Below are 24,040 nucleotides of genomic sequence, written 5' to 3' on the forward strand. Positions count from 1 at the left end.
ATTTCAAGTCTCATCCATCCCTCAAACTCTGATTATTGACTCGTGCCATAAATATAAATTGTGCATAGACCTTGTGATCATATTTGATTATTTCAAAGATATCTACAGTTAAGACTTTTGTATGTCACATTTTAAATACAGATATGTTGCAGAAGATGGCTTAATTTCATTTTTCAAACTAGGATATTCTTCTCAAATTAGAGTCAGTCAATTATATATATATATATATATAATTTTTTTTTTTTTTTTTTGTCTTTTGTCTTTTGTGGAATGTGGAAAAACATGTTCACAAACCCCTTTATATCACACTATTTATTAAGACATAACTTTGTAACAAAAATGTACTGAAATAAAACCTGAACAAAAACAAAAATCAATCTGCATTTACGTGTTTTAATACAAAAATACACTACACCTATAAAACCTATGACCTTCCCTTTTGAAAATATATTTTGCCATATGAATATTTAAAGTTATATAAAAAAATATTTTTACAGAAGAAACAGTCATTTCCTTTCTGAACTCAACAGTGAACTCAGTCTGTAAAAAATATGCATTTCACCCTCCACCAAGAAAATATTGTGATCTCAAAAAATATTAAATAATACCATTTAGAAGTTCTACATCAAGAGTATTTATCAAAAGACTGGTTAAAAAAAAAATAAAAAAAATAACCATTGGCAGAAATGGCCTGAGAATACATTTAACATCCAAAACATTGATTATGTTTTACTGTAATCATAACATCTGTTATGAAGTAGCAGGGAAGAGAAGGAGCAAGAATACAGATGCAGCAACATTGATTCCAAAAACACAGATAATCCACATCAAAAATACAAATCACGAGCAAAATCCAAGGAACAAGAGTGTAACAGCTTTACAAAACATGCAAAGACAAAAACTGACACAAGGCAACTAAAACACAGGGAATAAATACACAAGGAAAACAAGAGGCTAAAGAGGGACGGGTGTAGGCAATGAGTGGCCATAGTGAAAAACGTGGGTAGCAATGGAAACAGACAAAGGAGTAAGGAACAAAGGCAACCAGGAACTAAACACAGGAAAGAAACAATAGAATAGAAACACTTCAACATAAAAGTCCTTAACCACGAGACAGGGGAATACAGGCTGGAATCATGTCAACATCACCTGAATATGAGCAGTACTTTTTATTTCCTGAAGATGATGGTGTAGTCCTCAGTTATGTTTGCGTCCACTGCACAGGCATCTGAAGAACCTCCTGTACTGCTGTCTGACCTGGACAAGAATGAGACGAGAGGAGCTGTGTTTCTTGACATCCATTTAACCTCTTAAATCCAGTAAACCACAATGGAATTTCTTTATAATAAACAGGTAAGACAATGTGTTTAAAAACACAAGCTGCATTTCCATTACCTTTCAAATTGCGCAAAATTGAAATTGCGAATTGAAATACGCCCAGTGGACGCCCAAACACGTACATTTTCGCAAAAACTTCCATATATCGCAAAAAAAGTTTACACTCACCAGGTGGTTTTTGCTGTCACTGCAATGGACCCAGCTAACAGACTTTTGCTATAAGAATGTTCTCCAAATATTCAGTGTTGGTTCTGGGAACGTGAAAAATGTCCAGTTTTCTTGACGTTAGAGGAACGTGTTTTAAAAGGTATAATGTTCCTCAAACGTTCTTTCTTTGATGGAATGTTCTTTGAATGTTCTTTGATTTCTAACATTCCAAGAACATAAAAATGTCCAGTTTCCTTAATGTTACTAGAATGCTATTTAAAGGTTAGTGTGATGTTCCTGAAACATTCTTTCAATCATCTTTCGAAAGACTAATAAGAACACAAACTACAACTTTCTTCAGACAAAGCTTTAGATGAACTGAAGATAAAAGACATTAACTTTCTCAGAATCTGATTTATTTCTGTCACACGTCTACAAAAGATCTTATTGAGAATTAACAGAGGTTTAGATGTTGATGTCTTATTGAAAATGTTTAATTTGAGGTTTAATTAATAGCAGACAAAATGACTGCTTTTTCTGTAGCTGATGATTAATTAAAGAATTGAAACACTATTGACAAATATGAAACTCAAAAAGTGTAAAAAATATAATTTGTAACAAACATTTGTGTGCAGAACATTGATTTCTGTGAGAATGTGTATAAACACTGAGGTTAAGTTTCTGCTTAAAAATTGTTTTTAAGTTGTTTATAAACTCACAGATATCAACATTCGGTATATGAAATACAACAATGGTGACATTCTTCATGCCAGCATACAAAACACAATCATGGCTCCCAGCATGCATTGCGGCATGAATAAATTATCCATATGAAGTATTTTTTGATTGTCACCATTGTTGAGGTTTGTATGACGAGTGCTGATGTCAAAGTGTGTCGACTCTAACTTTTAAATAGTTTTGGACAATCTTACACAAATTTCTTCAATTAATAATGGTTTTAATCACGTTAATTGAGTTCATTAACTTCTTCTCTAATACCTTTCAAGTTCCAAAAGAATGTTTCAGGAACATCACACTAACCTTTAAATAACGTTCTAGTAACATTAAGGAAACTGGACATTTTTATGTTCTTGGAATGTTAGAAATCAACATTCCTATAATGTTGAATTTTAAATCAAAATTAAGTTGAAAGAACGTTTGAGGAACATTATACATTAAAAAACGTTCCTCTAACGTCAAGAAAACTGGACATTTTTCACGTTCCCAGAACCAACACTGAATATTTGGAGAACGTTCTTATAACAAAAGTCTGTTAGCTGGGGAAACAGTTTTTGCACATTTATAGGTCACCTAATGTAGATGACGTAGTGTGCTTGGACAGAAGACGGGTCAGAGTTCTTTATTAAACTCATAAAAGACAAAAGAAACCACAAAGAAATGCCACAATCAAGACCTTGAAGCAGATATGAGGGTAAAAAACACCCAAAAGCCACTCCCAAGTATAAGGGGCTTTCCTTGCCATCAATATTTGGAAAATAAGCCTATATCACCTTCCATTAAAAATAATGGCTAGTGCGGTGGCTGGTATATACTTAAACCTACCAACATCCATTGCCATAATTGTTGGAATGACTTATGGCGAGAGGAAGAAAATATGTTTCAGTCGCATAACATCGGTTAATGGAAACACTGTCATTTGGCAATAGTTTTTATCAACATTTAGAAAATACTGCAAAAGTTTTACGCAAATCTGTAATGGAAACGCGGCTACTGATACTTTTTTCCAAATACTGTCTCTGGAGAGAGTGAAACGGCTTTCCTATGGAGCAGGATGATAAAATTGCTTAACGAATTACAAAGGACAAAATAGAAAAAAGCTTGAGAAAGTAGGGCCTAAAAGTTTGAAGTCGTTTTACAAGCTTAGAATTTGAAAGCATTAATGGAGTCAGACAGACAGACAGACTGCATCTGTTTAAATTAGAATTTCTGATGGTTGGAGTTCAAATAATTTTGACTAATTTAAACATTCCATCACAGGAAGGAAATGGAAGAGTATTAACAGATTAAAGTCCCCCTATGCTGGAAATCAAGCTTTTCACAAGTTCGGGCTTGGAATTTGAAGCTTGGAATTTGAAGCTTGGAATTTGGCCCGAACCCAGAGTACTCCCCCAAAAATGTAAAACGAACAATGGACAGCAGCCGGGCAACTATACGGATTGAGAGATTTATTCTCTCTTATTTGCAGTTGATTTCAGGCTGTGTGGCTTTAAGTCAGTTGTAATAGTTGTTTCATTTTCTGAGAGTGCAAACATTGTAACATTGACTCAACGCCATCACCATTGATTTATGGATGACATTGAAAATAAAATTCAACATTAAGGAGCCTTCAGGAGCAGGTTTGGGAAACACTGCCCTAGAATATTGTGAACAGGGCTTGAAATTAACACCCGCCAACCCATCAAATTCGGCTAAAAATCAGCTGTGGCGGGCAATGCTGTCAAATCACTAGCCAATTTGATCTCTTAATCGGTCCTCAAGTAGGGTTTAGCGATTTCACAAGGAAATATAATTTAACATGGCAAACTATATATAATTTATTTATTTACTTTTCAACTATACATTTATGCTGTGTTTTTGTGGATATTTGGTAGTTTAACTATTTACTGCACAATTACTTAACTACGCCATAAATTGGCTAATGAAAAATTATTATTTTTTATGAAAAAATCCCTGAAAGGCTCTGCCCTTAAATGGTTCACCTCCTATTTGACAAATAGGAGTTTCTCTGTCAGCATAGGAGATTACTCATCATCATCTGCTCCCCTTTATTGTGGCGTGCCTCAAGGTTCAATTCTGGGCCCCACACTTTTTTCTTTATATATGTTGCCACTAGGGGCTATAATAAATGAGCATAATTTTTCATTTCACTGTTATGCAGATGATCTGCAGATTTATCTCCCTATGAAATCAAATGACAGTACCGCATTAAACCGCTTGCAAAATTGTATTAACCATATCAGGCAGTGGCTTTCTCAAAATTTCCTTATGTTAAATGATGACAAGACTGAATGTATTGTCTTCAATACAAAATTCGGATCAGTAAATTCGAATTTAAGTTTGGGAGCTTTGACTTCATGCGCCAAGCAATCTGTGAGAAATCTGGGCGTGACTTTCGACTGCAGCATGAAATTTGAAAAACAGATTAGCAATGTGGTAAAAATGGGTTTTTTCCAACTCCGTCTGTTGAGTAAAGTAAAGCCTTTTCTTAGCAGCTGCGATTTGGAAAAAGCGGTGCATGCCTTTATTAGTTCGAGGCTTGATTATTGCAATGCTCTTTATGTCGGTCTGAGTCAAACATCCCTTTCACGCCTGCAACTTGTACAAAATGCTGCTGCACGCTTTTTAACAAGTACACCTAGAAGAGCACATATTACTCCAGTCTTATTTACTCTGCACTGGCTTCCAGTGCGTTTTAGAATTGATTTTAAGATTTTATTGTTTGTTTTTAAAGCTCTGAATGGGTTAGCCCCCCGAGTACTTATCTGAGCTTTTAACTTTGGGTGGACAAAATCGGCGGCTGCGGTCTTCGGATCAACGGATTTTACAGGTTCCTAAGTCGAGGTATACAAAGTGGGGCGATAGGGCCTTTGCTGTAGCTGGCCCTAAACTTTGGAACAAGCTCCCACCTGACATGCGTACTATAACAGATGTTGTCCTTTTTAAAGCAAAACTTAAAACTTATTTGTTTAAAAAGGCTTTTGATATGCAGTAGCTGTGTAACATTTATGCTTCATGTTTTCTTTTAATATTTTTCTTTTTTCTTTGAATGTTGTGTTGTGTTGGATGTTGCGATATTTGCACTATGTGAAGCACTTTGGACACCTGGTGGCTGCTGTAAAGTGCTATAGAAATAAAGTTTGATTTTGATTTGAAATGATAATCTTAATTAAATCTAAATTCTTTTTGGACATTGCTCTATGTGTTAGGGATAGAATACTGCCATCTGCAGGTTTGTGGAAAAACTTTAGGAATTATAGTGAACGGTGCTCTAAGTCATGTTGGATGACGTCACTTCTTGTTGATGCTCAAAGTATTGTCAAACAAAACGGAGGCTAGCTCGACCCTCCCTCCTCCTCATCCCATCCCCTTCTCCTCCCTTCCGTGCTTCCTGAAACAGTCATGAACTATTTAGAAAAAACAAACTGGATTTACCCCCCTCTCCAGCAAAAACAAGAGCCACCTGAATGTCCGATTGGAAGCCCTTCTGCCGGCAGAGTTCTCGCCACCTTTTGAACGCTTTTCCAATGTAAATTTGGGACTTGTGGTTCCTTCTCCTTTTCCCTATTCTTTGTTATTTGTTCATCATAATGTCGTCTCTTTGGTTGTGTGTCGGCCATATCAAAATTCTCAAGAATATACAATTTTAACATTAGTCGTTGATAGGACATCTCTCCTCTAGCTAACTTCCCTCTTTATGCTTCTCTCTCCTCCACTCCCCACACCCACCTTCATGTGCATGCGCACTAACCCCCCAACCCCCAAATCATTCTTGTCTGTTATTGGCTGGAACACTGTTTGTTATGTTTTGTGGTCCAGGCTGGGCCAGTCTGTTTTTCTTGCCATTTGTGGAGCCTGGGCTGTCTACAGAGACCACGTTTTTTTACAGTGTGCTCAGGAGAAAGACAGCTAGCGGATAGTGAGGAGATGTTTGCTGTTTGTGACAAAAAAATGTTTTGGCCTAAAAAAAACATGTGACATCGCTTAGAGCACCTTTAAAGAAAGAATGTGCAATGACCACATATATCCAATAGAGGTCCATAGGGACTCATTTCATTTTCACTTCATTTTTCTTGATGCTTCAACTTCTCCTCACAACTTTATGATATATGTTTGTTATACTTATTAAATTGGTATCATTTTAAAGCATAGAATCTCAGCTTTTTAATGCATCCAAGCACTTTGATCAACCTTTAACGAGTGCTGAGAAGTCTCTAAAACAGAGTGTACCGCCCGCAGGCAACACCTACACTGTAAAACCCAACAAGTTAATTTGAGGAAACCGATTGCCTCAATTCAATTAAGTTTATAAAAACAATAGTTATGAGTACTCTGAACTTATTTCAGTTGAGTTTACTAAAAGTAGATATACATTGCAGTCAATAAATTAAGTGATTAATTAAGTGATTATTGAGCATTAGTGATTAACACCTGCTGTTAACAAGCAGAATCAATGAAGGAAAGAGAAACAAAAGAACTACAACTGACTTCCAACCACAGTCTTAGATGAAATCAACTCAAAATAAAAGACGTTTAAATCTCTAAAGATCTCAGCAGAGGAGGATTAAACCACTACACAAACAGCATTACCAGCTTCACTTATTACTAAACAGTTTGACTTTTGTCATGCGTCTACAGAAGTTGTTATTGAGAATTAACAGAGGGTTAGATGCTAATTATTTATTGAGTTTAATTTAAAGACACCATGATAGTGATCAGTGTTTGCTTTAGTTGGGCTCTTGACCCTTGACTTTATAACACCAGTTTTTCCTCTGGCTGCTGTAACTAAGAGTTTATAAAACACATTTGTTATGACACATATGCCAAGAGAAAATATGAGCATGTGGTTGTGTTTACATGATAAAAATCATAATTTAGTGACTTGATTCTCTGATCTTTTCCAGAGCCTAATCTCTGATTAGACAGGTGATGTATTACTTGTATTACTCATTATAATAGAACTGATTCTGCTGTAAGACCCATTGTTGTGACAATCAGATTTTAAAATCCTCTATGGTATCATGCTGACTTACACAGTAATCAAGAATCAGCATATGAATCTCAACAATGGTGACCATTAAAAAATTATTTATGCCACAATGCATGCTGGGAGCCATGGATAAGTTTTGTATTATGCTAGTGCCCAGCATGCATTGCAGCATGACAAATTTTTTAATGGTCACCATTGTTGAGATTCATATGCTGATTCTTGATGTCTGTGTGAGTCTCACTTTTAGTAATGCAATACCTTTTCTGTGAAACTTTTTGTGCACAACTATTTGTAAAATCCTTCATGTTATCTGATGGTCACAACATGGCTAGCTTTTATGCTATAGAATCACACTTTTGAGTAAAAATAATATGTTGTCCTTTTAATCAGAGATCAGACTCTGAATGAATCCAGTGAATTAAGTCACTAAATGATGTCATCATCAATCCTTCACCATCAACACCCGATCAGACTTTTCCTTGGCTTTTGTGCCATGACAAATACGTTTTATAAACACTCAATTATAGCAGCCAAAGAAAATCAAGCAAAATCTGCAAAAGTCAAGGGCCAAAAGCCCAACTAAAGCAAACGCTGATCTCCATCATGGTGACCTTAAATGAAACTCAAATCATCCACTTCTAAACCTTTGTTAATTTCTAGTAAGACCTTCTGTAGACAAATGGCAGTAATAAAGTCAAAGTGGTTCATAATAAGTGAAGTAATGCTGTTCGTGGAGTTGTTTAATCCTCCTCTGCTGAGATATTGAGATATTTAATGTCTTCTTTTCTCTCCAGTTGATTTCGCTGTGGCTGGAAGTCAGTTGTAGTTCTTGTGTTTCTCTTTCCTTCAATGATTCTGCTTGTTAACAGCAGGTGCTCATCACTAATGCTCAATCATCACTTAATTAATCACTTAATTATACAATTATCATTCTGGGATCTAGAAATGTTCTATAATTCATTCAGTTTGAGTTCTGTTTCAGTCATTCAAGTTTCGGTAATATTTGAGTGCTGTGAACTCAATTGTATTTAGTACATATTACTGTTAGGTTTTACAGTGTACATATATACTGTAATAATATAAATACATAATACATATAAAATAATCATTTTTAAAAACTACTACACAGATCAACTCAAAATAGGTGTCATTTTGAAAGCTTAGAGTCTGAAGTTTACAATGAATGTAGCCAATTTGATTAACTACTAAGTAGTGTGGAGTTATTTGCTGATAAATAGAAGAAAAAAAATATACTTTTTTGTACTATGTAAGTAAAATACATAATACAGCTCACCCAGCTAACAGAATTTTGTTACAAGAACGTTCTCCAAATATTCAGTGTTGGTTCTGGGAACATAAAAAAAAATGACCTTAGATGAAATCAACTGAAGAGAAAAGAAGATATCATCAGAGGAGGATTAAACAACTCCGCAAACAGCATTACAAGCTTCACTTATTACTAACCAGACTGACTTTATTTCTGTATTAAGCAGAATTATTTTTGAGAAATAACAGAGGTTCAGATGTTGATGATGTATTGTTTAGTTTGCAGTCACCATGATGGTGATAAGTGTTGGCTTTAATTGGGCTCTTGCCCTTGACGTTTAGACATTAGTTTTTCTCTAGTTTCTTTACCTATTTTTAAAAAAAAACATATTAGTTATAGTGATAAAAGCCAAAAAACAAGTAATCTGGTGACTATGGATGTGCATTGATAATGTCACCATTAGATCTTATAAATCAGTAGCACCTCATTTAATCCAGATTTTAATCTCTTCTCAATCTCAAGTATGGGTCCTTCCATATAATTGATCATTAAAGTTCAGTGATTTTTGCATTAGGAAATCCAACAGCATTATTATAATTTGAATGATTTTAAAAAACATTATGTATAGAAAGTTAAAAAAAAAAAAACACCACTATATTATTTTGTCACACACAGAAATCAACAATCAGCATATGAATCTCAACAATGGTGACATTCAAATGAAAAGCTTCATGTCGCTAGTGATGGGCAAATTAAGCTTTGGTGAAGCACTGACCCACTTAAAGGAGCTGTATGTAAGAAATGTATTTCATTTAATCATAAAATGGCCCTGATATGTCACTTGACATTAAGAAATCATGTTCATTTGAAATACTTATATCACTGACAACAGTAGTCCAGCCAGGATATTGTCATTTAAAAAGTTAAGTTGCAGCCCTCAACTGATGTTGATGTTGTCATGTTGTGTTTTGGCCTGATGCCCCACCCTCCACCTATCAACCAATCACGAAGTCAGTAGTGTTTCTGAATCCGGGTTGCCAGCTCTGCTCTAGTTACCACAGCTGCAGCTCCTCGTAGCAGCCTACGTTCCTGCTGGATCCTGCAGCCTATCTGGCAACCTTCGAGTCAGGGGGGAGGGGGAGGGGATACACCACTCTACAGTAATTTGAAAGTGATTGCAGTACCAGTTTTGGCCACAATCTTACATACGGCTCCTTTAAATGAATTGTTTTGAAAATGGGTTCATTACTCGAAGCTTCAGCAACAGCGACCTCGCCTGGTGAAGTTGCCAAGGTTGCATCTTATGATGTTTTATTAACAAAGTTCGGGAGGAGCACGTTCAAATAATCAATCAATAAATCAACTCATCAAACAATTACCATGTCTACCATATCAGCATGAGAGTAAGCATATATATATTCACTCTGTCAACTCACCTAACTTCCTTGACAGTTTTCAGCATCCCTCCACCACCCCGACTCCTCACTCTTGGCTTGTTCTTTCACAGCCAGGAATACGGGGGAGTACTCTGGGTTCGGGCCAAATACCGAGCCCGGAGCCCTCTCCTCGGACAGCACGCCAAATACGCATTTATTCTATCTGACTTATTTGTAAGTGTGAACTCGTGAAACTAATCCCGGCTAGATAGTGGACGTGAAATAAATCTAGTGCAGTTTACATACCTTATCAGGAGCGATCAGAATAAAGTTTTCCCACATGTCATATCGACCTCTCTTAGATGCTTCCATAGTAATGAAAATAAATCAATATTAACAAACTAATGCTTGTCACTGTAGAGGCTACTACGAACCAAACGCAATGTTGTGCATTAAAGTTTTTATGCTTTGAGCACGCTATAATTCAGACTCGAAACGAGGCGGTGCCAGTTGCAGTGGCAGCACTGACTGGTTTGTGAGTGGCGGTGTTGCTGCGAACCCCTCAGGTGATTCATTCAGAGAATGAAGCAGTTGCTGCTTCGGACGTCATATGTCACGTGATTTTTCCATACCAAAGCAACCTTCGGAGCTAGGGTGACCAGACGTCCCGAAAAATTCGTGACACTCCCGAAATCTAAGCTGTTGTCCTGAATACGGCCCTAATTGTCCCGAAAACTATACTAAAGCAAAATCTTGAGTAGCCTAGTTATTGTCTGAGGCCCCGATCACACCTGACGTGTTTTTTGCAGTGAGAGGCACCTTTTTTTCAATTGGTTTCCTATGGCAGTGAGCGTTCTGCGTTTAAGCTAGGTTTACGGTGCGTGTCCACTGGCACGGTGCGAGCGGAGCAGAGCGAGCGTTTTCAATTCATTCCAACACAGCGGACCGGAGAAAGCGTTGAGAGAGACCGAGAGCGTCAAAAGGTTCTCGACTTTATATCAAGCGAAAAATGCGGTCGGCAGCCAATTGCTGTGAGGTTCGGGATGTGACGTCTGTTTTTAGAGTTTAAAAATATGCAAATTGTGCCGGAGTTTATGCTGGATTTAGTGCGTAAATCATTTTGTTTACAAATTAGACGCTTTGCAGTTGATATATGTTAAAGATTTTATTTTGGATGTGTTCATTGTGATTATATTGGCTGGGTTTATAAAAGTTTATAAAATGTAAAAGATCTTTGCTTGGTGCATTTGGAAACAAAGCTTGTCTATTTCTAAATGTAATGGCGTGCATCGCTGATGATTATACTGTCCGTGTGTTGAAAAAAAACTTAGATTAAACACACTCGCAACAGATACACCCCAAAGCGGAGACGTTACAGCGTTGCCAGCGGCACTGAGCGGAGTTTTGCTGTAGCTCGATGCGTCCGCACGAGCGCGAAGGTGCGCGTGGCAAAAATGGCGTCATTGCGGTGTGGACAGTCGTGCGCGTTGGGTGTGCAAGACCCCATTTCGCTTGGCGGTGTGCATGGCTTTTTTTGTAACAGCGCGCGGCTCCGCATCCGAAGATGAACGACTTCGAGCCGAATCTGGCCGAGCTCAAACTTTTCACCACACCGGCACCCAGTTTGCACGTCTAAATTAGTTGCTTACATTTATAATATGAGCATATAATAGCATAAAACGTATTTTAATGAACATATATGTCCATGTTTAATAAAAATGTTCACGAAACTTAATGAAATGTTTAGTGAAATTAGAAAATATGTAAGAGATCGTTAATTTAGTTATATTGTATACACATTCTCATATCCATATATTATGTTTTATTGTCACGAGTAATAATCTCAGGGTTAGCTGGGTTTTACACGATTCTTTTTGTAGTGTGGTACTGGTGGTGGTGTACTAAAATAAACACTGTCTGTGTATAGCTTTCTTCTCACCACTGATTCCTGATGGTTTAGAGGACAATTACTCGAGTCGCCCCCTGTCGTTTCAAAGAATAGTACAATGGCGAGTGCGTCAAGTATAAACGCCTCGTCCGTTTGGGGAGGTGCGCGCGCAGTCTGCGGAGACTCGCACTGCAGAGCCAGGCGAAAGTATAAACAAGGCTTTATGCGCCTGCTGCGCCTCGCGTTTTACCGTCTGCTGCGCCTCGCGTTTTTGCAGTTGAAAAAAAAAGCAACTCCGAGCGGAAAAAGCGCCCGACGTCATCGCGTTTTTTTCCACTGTCCAATCGAATGAATGGAGAGGCGGGCCTTCTGTATTAGTGATGAAAGCTACAGTTGCTTGAACACCCGGAGAGTGCGATGTTAACAGAAAGTAAATAAAGTTAATAAAAGGCTGATTTAACATGTATTTGACTGACAGGACAGCTGTTCCAGTGGTTGCCTAGCAACATAAAAAATGCAGCCCACTGCTCATCCTGTGTGATGGGGCAGTTCTCTGCACCTCGCATTTTCGAAACTGAAAAACGCGTTAGGTGTGATCGGGGCCTGATAAAACATTAAAAACTGTCCATGGAGGTCGAGTCGTCCTGCAGCCAGCCCCCGCCGGCTGCTCATTGGCTGCAGCATCTTTTTTCTTTCTTTTTTTGAGGTTCTACACGAATTTAGATATGCATTGATAAGCGAGGGCAAGTTGCAGCAGCCGCGAGGACAGTGAATGCGCAGCCAGTCGTAAAGGAGTGATTGATTGATTGTTTAATCCTCCTCTGCTGAGATCTTCACAGATTTAATGTTTTCTTTTATCTTCAGTTGATTTCATCTAAGGCTGTGTCTGAAGTAAGTTGTTTACAGTAAAATCTCACAGCTCAAATTTACTAAACAAAAAAATTATCAAATTATGTGAATTGTCAAATTATGTGAATTACTTTATGTGATTTTATGTGTTTTTGCACATAATGATATAGTGGAGATCTGTTAGTGTTTAATGATCTGTTGGGATGTAAAGGGTTTCTGTTGAGTTTTGTGGGCCACCATTGTGCTGGAGAGTAGAGTCTGTGCTTCAGTCAAAGATGAGCAGAGAAACACTGATGTTATGCTGTGTGTTGCTTTATTTAAAGGCAGTGACTGTGTAGTTGCTGATGCATTGATAAGTTCTTCAACTCATTCATGTGTGCTGTTGTTATCTAGTAGGATTTAATTAAATTTATGTTTCTAGTTAACTCATTTAAGTATTTTTCTTTGTGGACTCAAATTAAATAAGCTCACAGTATAAACATTTAATGGCAAATGACCAATCAATTTACTCAAATGAAATGAGTTATCTCAGATTTTAATTCAGTGCATTATTAACAACAGTAACATACTGTAAATCTTACATTAAAGAACGTCTTGGGTTACTAGTGTAACCTATGTTCTCTGAATAGGAAACGAGACACTGCGTAGCTTAAGACGCCGTGAGAATGCCCTCTGGGTGTACCGATTGACTGAAGCCCATATAGAATCATGCCAATTCATTGGCTGACGGCACGGACGCTGCCTAGACGCTCTTAAGTCGTCATATTATATTGAGTACAACAACCAGATAACTTACATGACTGGTTCAAGCAGACAAAACATGGGAACCTGGAGCCATGTCGAGTTCCAAACTATAGAATCTGACAAAAGTGTGTGGAGAAACCAACCTGCTGCCACACAAATGTCTTCCAGGAGGGCCCCTCTAAAAAAGTGCTTGAGAGGAAGCCACAATTCTGGTGGAATGTGCCCTGATGCTAAGAGGTGAAGGCAGACCTCACACCTCATATGCCAGTGAAATAGCCTCTATAACCCAGTGGGAAATTATCTTCTTCGATGCGGCAAGCCCGCGGCGGCCAGCACCGAAACATACCAAGAGCTGGCTAGATTTTCTCCAACCACTAGAGCGATCTACATAGAACTTCAATGCTCGGACAGGGCAGAGCAGATGAAGCTTCCCATCCTCCTCAGAAACAAAAGGAGGAGGATAGAAAGAGTGAAGGTTGACAACCTGTGAGCGAAATGATGTGGACAATACTTTGGGCACATATCCTGGCCTTGGACTTAAAGTCACCTTGATCAGACCAGGATTGAAGTCCATACATGTCTTGCTGACAGAAGAGCTTCCAAATCCCCAACACGCTTCAAAGAAGTCAAAGCTAATAAAAGAGTAACCTTGAGAGTCAGAATCCGCTCCAGAGCTGACTCCAAGGGCTCAAAGGGAGCCTCCGTTAAGCCCTCCAGGATGACTGACAGGTCCCAAGAGGGAATTCCAGGGAAGCGTGCTGGTTTCAGGCGCCTAACCCCACGCATAAATGCTGAGACTAGCCTTAGCTTACCCAGGGGGATCTCATCCGACTCTCTATGAGCTGCAATAGCAGCAACGTATACTCTGAGTGGTAGCGGCTGCTCCAGAAGCAAACTTGCTGATTTGTGATATATGGTGATTCTTGACTGGATCCATAGCATGTGTTGAACACCATGACTCAAAAACCCTCCACTTGGAGGAATACAGCCTTCTCGTGGAAAGGGCTCACGCATAGCTTCCAAATGTCGGGGCGAGGGTGCCATATCCTGGGATAGTAGATCCTCCCTGACCGGAATCTCCCAGGGAGGGGATTCCAGAAGAGGAACCAGCTCCGAGAACCATGGCTGGGACGGCCAGAATGGGGCTACAAGTAGAAGACGGGATCCGCTCTCCCTCACCCTGGACAGAACCGCCTGGATCAATTTGACGGGTGGGAATGCATAAAGTTTCTGCATCGGCCATGGCTGGGCAAATGCATCTATTCCCAACGGTGCTGTAGGGCTCAGGGAGAACCAAAGTGGGCATTGTGACGAGATGCAAAGAGGTTCACTTCCGCTTTTCCGAACACGTCCCAAATCAGGGCTACTGTTTGACGGTTCAGCATCCACTCCCCCGATCTGAGCTTCTGCCTCGACAGAAAATCCGCTGTGAGGTTCAAGATTCCGGGTAGGGCTGGACCCGAATATTCGAATATTCGAATAATCGTTCGGTGGGTTGGTATTCGATTTGAAAATTTGACATTTGAAACGAAACATTCCATAAAACATTACCATCTAAACTTCTGTTAAATCTAAATAAGACCGTGTGTAGATGTATGACAGAAATAAAGTCAAACTGGTAAAATAATAAGTGCAATAATGGCTCGAAGTCAGTAGTTCTTGTGTTTCTCTTTTTTCTGTTCTTGTTTCTCTTTCCTTCAGTGAGTCTGCTTGTTATCATCAGATGTCACCACTAATGGCCAATCATCACTTAATTAATCACTGAATTATCTCATTAACTTCAACACTGCTTCAGTGTTAATTTTTAACACCCTGTAGTGTGGACACATATAAACACTGAGGAGTGTTAATTTAACACTGGGGATTTTGCTGTGCAGGGCCTCCATGAAAACAACTGTAATATTCTTTCATGTTCAGTTTTGAATGGAATGTGGTGGTAAATTGAGTGATGTCTGACCTCATTATTGAGGACACAATAGACCAGGAAGATGAGGGTTCCCTGCTGGGAGTTCAAGATCAGGAAGAGGATCTCCAGCACCTCACTGCCATTAGTGAAGAAACCCAGAATCCAGGAGCAACCAAGAATCACAAACTGAGCCAGTGTTTTAAAAGCCATAATCCTGTAGAGAAAGAGTTCAAGTGTATTTATTGACTTTTTTTATTATTATTTTTTATATGGAGTGTTCAAATCTGAATGTTTGTTACTTGGTTTGTTTCATCTGTGAAACTTCAGCGTTCAGATTTTTGAGAGTTGAGTTCAGACTGATGATGATGTTGATGAAGAGAATCATGTTTAACTGAAAAGTAGAAAATAATGATGAAGCACTTTGTTTTCCCTTTAATATAAATTAAAATCATGAGGAAATAAGAAATGTGCTTACTGCTAGTATGACACAAACAGGACCCAGAAAACTCCAGATAAAACCTTTATCCATTTTAATCCAGCAGCTGTTTAGAGGAAACATAATATAAGAACTGAATTAATTTGTCAAAAATAAGATTTCTGGTGTTTACCTTTTCTTTTCTTTTTTTACAGTGTTTGTAAAAATGTTCTTTAATCAGAAGGCAGAAATGTCACAAACCCCAGAGCTGCCTTACAGTATTTGCGTCTAATCAAATTGACTTAAAAACAACAACAACACAAACTCACTGTTCGCTGCCGTATCCTTCAGGAAGCAGCCCGACAGACACGGCCACCACAACCAGAGCAACCGTATATCCAATCACACACATGAATCCACTGCTAAGCACCTCCCTCTTTTTGGAGCTGATCTGTGATAGGTTCTTCACACAGATGAAGAGCAGCACAGCTTCAATGAACATCCACACAAAGCCGGAGAGAAAGAGGAAGTGCAGCACACCTGATATCACGGCACACAACACCTGGAGATCATGAGAGACGGTTATGATGATTCTCAGTGAGACTGTGCTGAGCTGTAGGGCTCCTTCATCATTCTCACCTGATGAGGGCGTATGAGGCTCAGGTACTGTTGTGTGAGCAGGAACAGAAGGTGAGCCAATAGCAGACTCACACAGAGATTGATTCGAGCCACATTATTCACTGCAGGACTCCACTGACAAAGGGCAAAGGTCAACAGGGCCAAACTGAAGAACACCAGCCCCACGATCACACACACCAAATTCAACAGCTCCAGCAGTGAGTCGCTCTGAGAAAACATGTCAGTGTACATGAGTGCCAAATCTGTGCTGTTCTTCAACGCTCACTATAAATGTTCTCGTACCTCTGGTGGGCGACTGGTTTGCATGATGAGAGCGAATGTGGACAGATGAACACAGGAACACACAGTGTAGTTGCTGTTGGTCTTTAAAACAGAACAACCATCTACAATCCACTCACTGATATTCCAGTACACACAGGACAGGGAACCGTTGGGGTCAAACTCCTGCAGAAAGAAGAACATGCAGAAAATATTATAACACTGAATATTAGATGTTTTCAGTTGTTGAAACCGTTGGGGTTGAAGTCCTTCACAGGGTAAACACAACATTGCACATCAGAGAAAAACAAAACAATTTCCAACACATCTTTTTCTGGGCTCACAGTAAACATTCCCACATAGCAACATTGTGACGTCCCAGATCCGGCCCACATCTGGCACACGTGGAAAACTGATCTGGTCAACACATCGCGTGGAATGACGGCCCTTGGGTGGCTCACTCCTGTTTGCCAGATCTGGGCCACAAGCAGGCCATAGCAATGCCACATGTCAGCCAATAGCAAAGAAATAAACCAGAACTGGACCTTATCAGAGCCACAACATCTGTGTATTAAATATGGAGTCATCTCAGCCTTAATAAGCCTGTTAACAAGCAGAATCACTGAAGGAAAGAAGAGAACAGAAAAAGAGACGAGCAGAAACACAAGAACTACAACTGACTTCAGACACAGCCTCAGATGAAATCAACTGAAGATAAAAGAAGACATTAAATCTGTGAAGATCTCAGCAGAGGAGGATTAAACAACTCCACAAACAGCATTACCAGCTTCACTTATTACTAACCAGACTGACTTTATTTCTGTCAGACGTCTACAGAAGTATTTATTGAGAATTAACAGAGGTTTAACTCTAATGTGTTTCATTTGAAGTCACCATAATAGTGAATAGTGTTTCCATTAGTTGGGCTCTTAACTCAAAATGTTGCTTGTAGCTTGCAAAATGTGGGTTACTAGATCAGAACATCGGCTTGTAGGAGTCATAGAAATTAACTCACTTTAATGTGTTTGATGGTGAAGTTGACTGGTTTGGTGAGTGTAGTGTTGGTGGTTTGATGAAGAGTAGCTGAGATCACAGTGGACATCATGGTTTTAATCATGTCATTTGATGTGCTGAAGAACTCAGGCTTCAGTAGATTCTCCAATGAACTGTAGCTCATGAAAGCCACAGCAGCTGATCCTGTGTGACAGACCAACATAAAATCACATCGAGTCACATCAATTTGCAAAAAAGGGGAAAAAAGAAACTTTTTTCAAACTTGTTCAGACAAAAAAAAAACAAAAAAAAACATTGGGCTTTAACAGCAGCAGAAACAAATGTTCACGTGTGTATTTTTATTTGTACTTATTCATACTTCTCACATACTTGAAGTGCTGTTCATGGCAATCTCAAAAAGGTCAATATCCATGTGAGCCTTTTCTGTACGGATCAGAGGCATGCCCTTTACAGATGCATTTGGTCCAACCGCAAGAACTCTTACTTCTACAAGACACAAGAAAAAAAAACAAAAAAAAACCAGATATAATATCTTATCTATTGCTGATGTGTTTTACTTATTGCCCTGTAACCTTTAAATCTAAAAGTTTTTTTTATTGGCATTAATAGTTCCACTAAGAATCTTTAACATTCATGAAAAACTTTGTAATTGACAAAAGGTTTCTTTATAGTGGAAAAACAAATGTCTTTATATTTGAACCAATTATGCAATTATAAATTTAAATAAAAAAAACATTCAGGAAAAGCTGGGCTTCTCCAGAAGAAAATATTTGACTATGACGCACACCTTTCACAGCATCACAATTTTGTTTCTCAAATGTGTCAAACACACAAGTACAAACAGGGACGTACCAGGACTCTTTACCTGTATTGGTGAGACTAATATTCTGCAAGTCGTAGTTTTCTGTTGGCTTCACCAGGGCAGACACCAGGTTCTCAAAGGCGTTCAGATAACTGTTTCCATATGACACTATTTTATCTTTATCTTTATTTTCAGCACTGGCCAAGACTGAAACCTTTATCTGTACAGCATCAACAATCTTCAAATAGTCTTTCGCCATCTAATTGAATACAAAAAAAAAAAATGCTTTCTTGTAAAATGCAAATGATTTCTATGGCAAAAGAGTGTAATAGCTAATCTATGGTTCATTCTCAAAATATGGTGACAAACTAGCTCCTTGAGTTTTGAGTCAAATAGTCAAGAAACCTCATATAATTTTATAACATAAAAGTTTAAAAACAATATGAAATAATTTGACTATTTTTATTTATTTTTATTTTTTGTACATTTTTGTTTAATTATTTGAGTCAAGTGCCTAAACAAAGCATTATCCTTGTACACATATTGTACACAGCATTTACAGTCATTTGTTTATTGAAATTTTCTTTTCCAGGGTTAAGCATTAGTGCAAGGTCTAACAACTGTGCAAATAATTTCAATAAAAGTTATAATATAAATTAAGAAGAACGATTGTCTCTATATTTAGTGTTACAAGAGGCTGTTCAAATAGGTTATTGAATTGCATTAATAAAATTAATAAAATTAAAAATAATTTTAAACGTGTCATTTGCTTTGTTACCATCCACCTATTTTAATGCACATTTGAGGAAAAAGCATTAAAAAACATTGGATGGAAACGCCCAGATGAGTGGATCTCTGAGCTGGTGTGAATGAGTAAGTGGAGGCAAGGGCTAATTTGCATATCCATAGAACCACGGGTACTAAATGATAAAGGCCTGGTTTCAAAGACAGGGCTTAGATAAGACCTTAGTACAATACAGACTTTTAAGTAGCTTTTATAAAATGCCTAAGGAATTCTTTTTATTTTTTTTTATTTTTTTTTTTTATTACTGGTGTGCATCTTGAGACAAAACAATGGCACTGACATATTTAAAAGTTAAACAGTTTCAACAGCTCAAACATTAATTTTAGTCTGGGACTAGGCTTAAGCCTTGTCTGTGAAACTGGGGCTCAATGTTATAACTAATCAGTAAGTTTTTTGAGCAGATATTAACACAAATCTTAAATTTGAATTCAGATCTTTAATTCAAAAGATCTTAAATCTTAATCTAAATCTTAAAAAATTACAAGGTATGATGTCCATTATGAACAGGTAATAGTATCAAGATGTTAACAAATACAATCAAATTTTAGGGCAGAAAAATGAACCGAGCACAATTCAAAACATTTTGTAAACTGGAAAAATCTAGATTTTTTGAGAATGACCCTTGGTTCAAGTCCAGGAAACGTGACTCACTTCAGGAGACATTTGATCCGTCATATTGGCAATCAGATCAACAAGATTTATAACGAGATCTGCAGTTAACTTCTAAAAAAGAAAAGACAATAGATGAAAGAAAGTAAACATGAATTATAGAGTGTATTAAATGTAATTTATAGACCATTTTTTCGAAACTCGTTCTCACATACCCCTTGAGTGTTGTCTGGAGTCTTCAAATCTGGAAGGAAAAAAAAAGGGATGAAACTGAATAAAAACAGCATAGGACATACAAAGAAGCTGCACAGCAAAATCCCCAGAGTTAAATTAACTCTGTTCAGAGAACATTTGGTCCCTCTCTACAGAGAGTTAAAATAACTCTGAATCAGAGTTAAAGTTAATGAGATACTTAAGTGATTAATTAAGTGATGATTGGGCATTAATGATGAACATCTGCTGTTAACAAGTTCTCAGCAGAGGAGGATTAAACAACTCCATAAACGGCATTACCAGCTTCACTTATTACTAACCAGACTGACTTTATTTCTGTCATACGTTTACAGAAGTTCGTATTGAGAATTGAGGTTTAGATGTTGACGATTTATTGAAAATGTATGATCACCATTATCGTGATGAGTGTTTCCTTTAGTTGGGCTGTTTGACTCTAGCTTGTTTTTTTGAGTGTTTGTGGTTTGTGTAACAGCTTTTACCAAAACATGTAATTTGTTGCAAAGAATGCCAGAAGCAAAGATGTTCAGGTGATCTAGTTTTCAACAACAAAAAGTAGAATGATGCGCATATATCATCACTGTCCGAAAGTGGTCATTTGATGTTAATAGATTATATTCACTAACAATACTCTCTTGCCACAGATTGGACATTTAGAATTTTTTAAATACATAATAGGGGATTTTTTTTTTCTAAGACACAGACATCAAGAATCAGCATATGAATCTCAACAATGGTGACATGTTTCATGCCGCAATGCATCCTGGGAGCCATGAGTTTTATACTATTGTGGCTCCCAGCATGCATTGCAGCATGAAGCATGTCACCATTGTTGAGATTCATAAGCTGATTCTTGATGTCTTTGTTTAAAAAAAAAAAAAATTCCCCTATTATGTATTTAAAAAATTCAAAATGTCCAATCTGTGGCAAGAGAGTATTGTTAGTGAATATAATCTATTAACATCAAATGACCACTTTTGGACAGTGATGATATAAGTGCATTTTTTTACTATCTGCTGTTAAAAACTATATCACCTGATCATCTTGTTTTTGGCTTTCTTTGTAACAAATTACGTGTTTTGGTAAAAACTGTTACAAAAACCACAAACTTGCAAGAAAAGTCAAACTGCCCAACTGAAGGAAACACTCATCACTATAATGGTGATCATACATTTTCAATAAATCATCAACATCTAATCCTCTGTTCATTTTCAAGATTTTAAGATTTTCTGTAGCCGTCTGACAGAAATAAAGTCAGTCTGGGGTGCGTTTCCCGAAAGCATCGTTGGCCAATTATGGTCGCAAGTTCCGTCGTTACCAATAGAGTTCAATGGACATTGCGATGAACTTGCGACCATAGTTGGCCAACGATGCTTTCGGGAAACGCACCCCTGGTTAGTAAAAAGTGAAGCTGGTAATGCTGTTTGTGGAGTAGTTTAATCCTCCTCTGCTGAGAACTTGTTAACAGCAGGTGTTCATCATTAATGCCCAATCATCACTTAATTAATCACTTAAGTATCTCATTAACTTTAACTCTGATTCAGAGTTATTTTAACTCTCTATAGAGAGGGACCAAATGTACTCTGAACAGAGTTAATTTAACTCTGGGGATTTTGCTGTGTGTACACATGAAGGACAGTGCTGGACACACCTCTCAGGCAGGACTGGGAATCTGCTTTGTATTTGCAGATATCTGGAGAAACTTCATAGTTACAGTCGCTGGTGCAGTTGTAGGATCCGACCTTGCAGGAGCAGCCGTCACTCTGAGGAATGCAGGAATAGGCCTTGCAAGAGCCATTTTGTCCACGACAGTCCACATAACTGGATGCATTTGTACAGTTTGTGTTCGCTAGAGGAGAGCAGTACCAGTTTCCTTGAGATTTTACGATTGCTACGTTACTTGCGATTACCATCAGCTGCAGAGCTAGAGAGAGAAATCCATCAGATATCAGTCTTTGATTACTAGAGAGAGAAAATCACTGGATATAGTTGACTTTACAGGGAGAATAACAGTTCTCACTCCTTAAAGAATAACAGAATAACACTTTTGACAAGACTATGCCTAAAAAGTTGTTTTGATGCACTATCTAATATAATATATCTATTTAGCAGAAATTAAGAAGTAACATTGATACATCCTGCTCTTGTTGTGAAGTTTCTTCTGAAACTAGGCCATTTGTTTTGGGAGTGTCCTTTTGTTCAGTCTTTCTGGATTAATGTTAATGCCTTGATTTTTCCTTATCTCATACACACATTCTTATTGGATTTTATATTAATGACAGGAATCCATAAATGTAAATATGCAAAAAGTAAACCCCGCTTGTTCTTCAAACAAGAATTGAATTTGTACTTAAATACGATTTCAATGTCTGTAAATAAGAAAGCTATAAAACATCTCGAATTTATGCCATGTTTAATATTCTTTCATAATATGATTTCATTCTTTTTCCTTTTTTTTTCTTTCTTTTACATTTCTTGGCAATAATTTTTAATAGGTTAATTAGGCTTCTTTATATCATTTTTCTTGTTGACTATTGAGCCATAACTTGTTTATTGTGTGAAAGTTTGTCACTTTTTGTATCTTATATTTGTTAAAATTTGATATTAAAATAATAATAATAATAATATATCTAAGGCTAACATTTTCTACAATAAACATTATCAAAAAAATAAAATAAGATTCACTTAAGGCCTTTTTTTCCAGAATTCAAATGTGAGTAAAGCGCAACTGCTTTACATGTCTCACCGCGAAGCTATTATCTCCATTTGTGTTAATTGTTTTGAAAACTATTTTTTTTTAAATGAACATTCATATTTTGTTTAACATGAGCTAAGAATTCAGATACTCACCTGTCAAATGAAGAATGATGTTCATTGTGATCTTGAAAGGGCTTCACACTGATAATCCTCTAAAGAGAAACGAATGTCCACTGTCAGCCACTGAACAGTAAACCGATCACTACGGCCTCCGAGGAAGATGCATTTGCATTCAGTCGAGAATAACACACAGACCTCACATATTCAAAAAATTTGGCTTTTAACACTGTGCTCTTGTCAAACATCATTTACATAATTTCAGGAAAACATTGAGCATCTATCGAGTATCAATAGCCAGAGATGGGCATAAATACATGGAAATGTATTTAAAATACAAATACAAAATACTGTGTGAAAAAAATAATATTTAAATACAAATACAGTATTTTGTATTTTGAAAATACACAAAATACATGTGAAATTGGCCATCCATTGCAGGTATAGGTCACAGTGAATGAAGAAACTACATAGGCCTACTGACTTTCATTCATAACCTCATCTCTGCCCTTTCTTTCTTTCTTTCTTGCAGTTACAAATAAACTTATGCAAAATAGCAGCCATTCATATAGGCTACTTATTTCTGGTTACAATGTAGTCTATTACTTGAGGTGAACACTATTAAAAAATTCATACTGTATGTAAAATGGAACTTTTTCTGCTATCTAGCAAAAATATGGATGGGCGATATGACCAAAATCTAAATTTTACTTCACAGTAACAATATCATGGTTTCACAATTCTCAATATCAGTTTTGATTCCACACCATAAACTGAATTTCAAACTCTTTTGAGTGTTTTTTTTTTTTTTTTTTTTTTGTTTTTGTTTTTCAGGTAGTCCAATGCCAATTTTATGTTTATTTTATGTAACGTTTATTTGTTTCTATAAGTTTATTAAAATTAGCAAGTGTATCTAAAATTTTAAATTAGAATTAATTTCGATTAATTTGACACTATTTACCCCTTTTTGATTATTATATTTTATGTACAATAAAACTAAAAGCTGAAGATTTTTATGGTGTATCATTCATCAGTGTTTGTTTTTCCACTCCAACGTTCCAGTAATTCCTGCCCACTAAAAGCTGCACGGATAAATTTGCTTACCCCATGAATAGGCCCATCTATATATCATCTATATATTTATATCATCGCTATGATATGTAGTGTCATATCACCCAGCCCTAACATGCAGTAATGCTTTAAACACATT

General features: G+C 37.3%; 1 protein-coding gene across 1 annotated transcript; it reads right to left on the reverse strand.

Annotated features, from left to right (window-relative positions):
- Positions 1-265: 265 nt before the first annotated feature.
- Positions 266-22,979, reverse strand: LOC307152369 (adhesion G protein-coupled receptor E3-like). Its single transcript, XM_079860932.1, has 14 exons — positions 22,867-22,979; positions 21,668-21,940; positions 20,001-20,029; positions 19,828-19,899; positions 18,435-18,630; positions 17,939-18,055; positions 17,571-17,752; positions 16,580-16,741; positions 16,298-16,504; positions 15,988-16,220; positions 15,719-15,785; positions 15,543-15,634; positions 15,295-15,457; positions 266-1,257 (listed from the first exon to the last, which is right to left on the reverse strand). The coding sequence occupies exons 1-14, from the start codon at positions 22,889-22,891 to the stop codon at positions 1,198-1,200; spliced, it is 1,878 nt and encodes a 625-aa protein (XP_079717058.1). The 5' UTR covers positions 22,892-22,979; the 3' UTR covers positions 266-1,197.
- Positions 22,980-24,040: the final 1,061 nt, after the last annotated feature.

The sequence above is a fragment of the Squalius cephalus genome, assembly GCF_949319135.1.
Source record: "Squalius cephalus genome assembly, chromosome: 2".
Classification (NCBI taxonomy): domain Eukaryota; kingdom Metazoa; phylum Chordata; class Actinopteri; order Cypriniformes; family Leuciscidae; genus Squalius; species Squalius cephalus.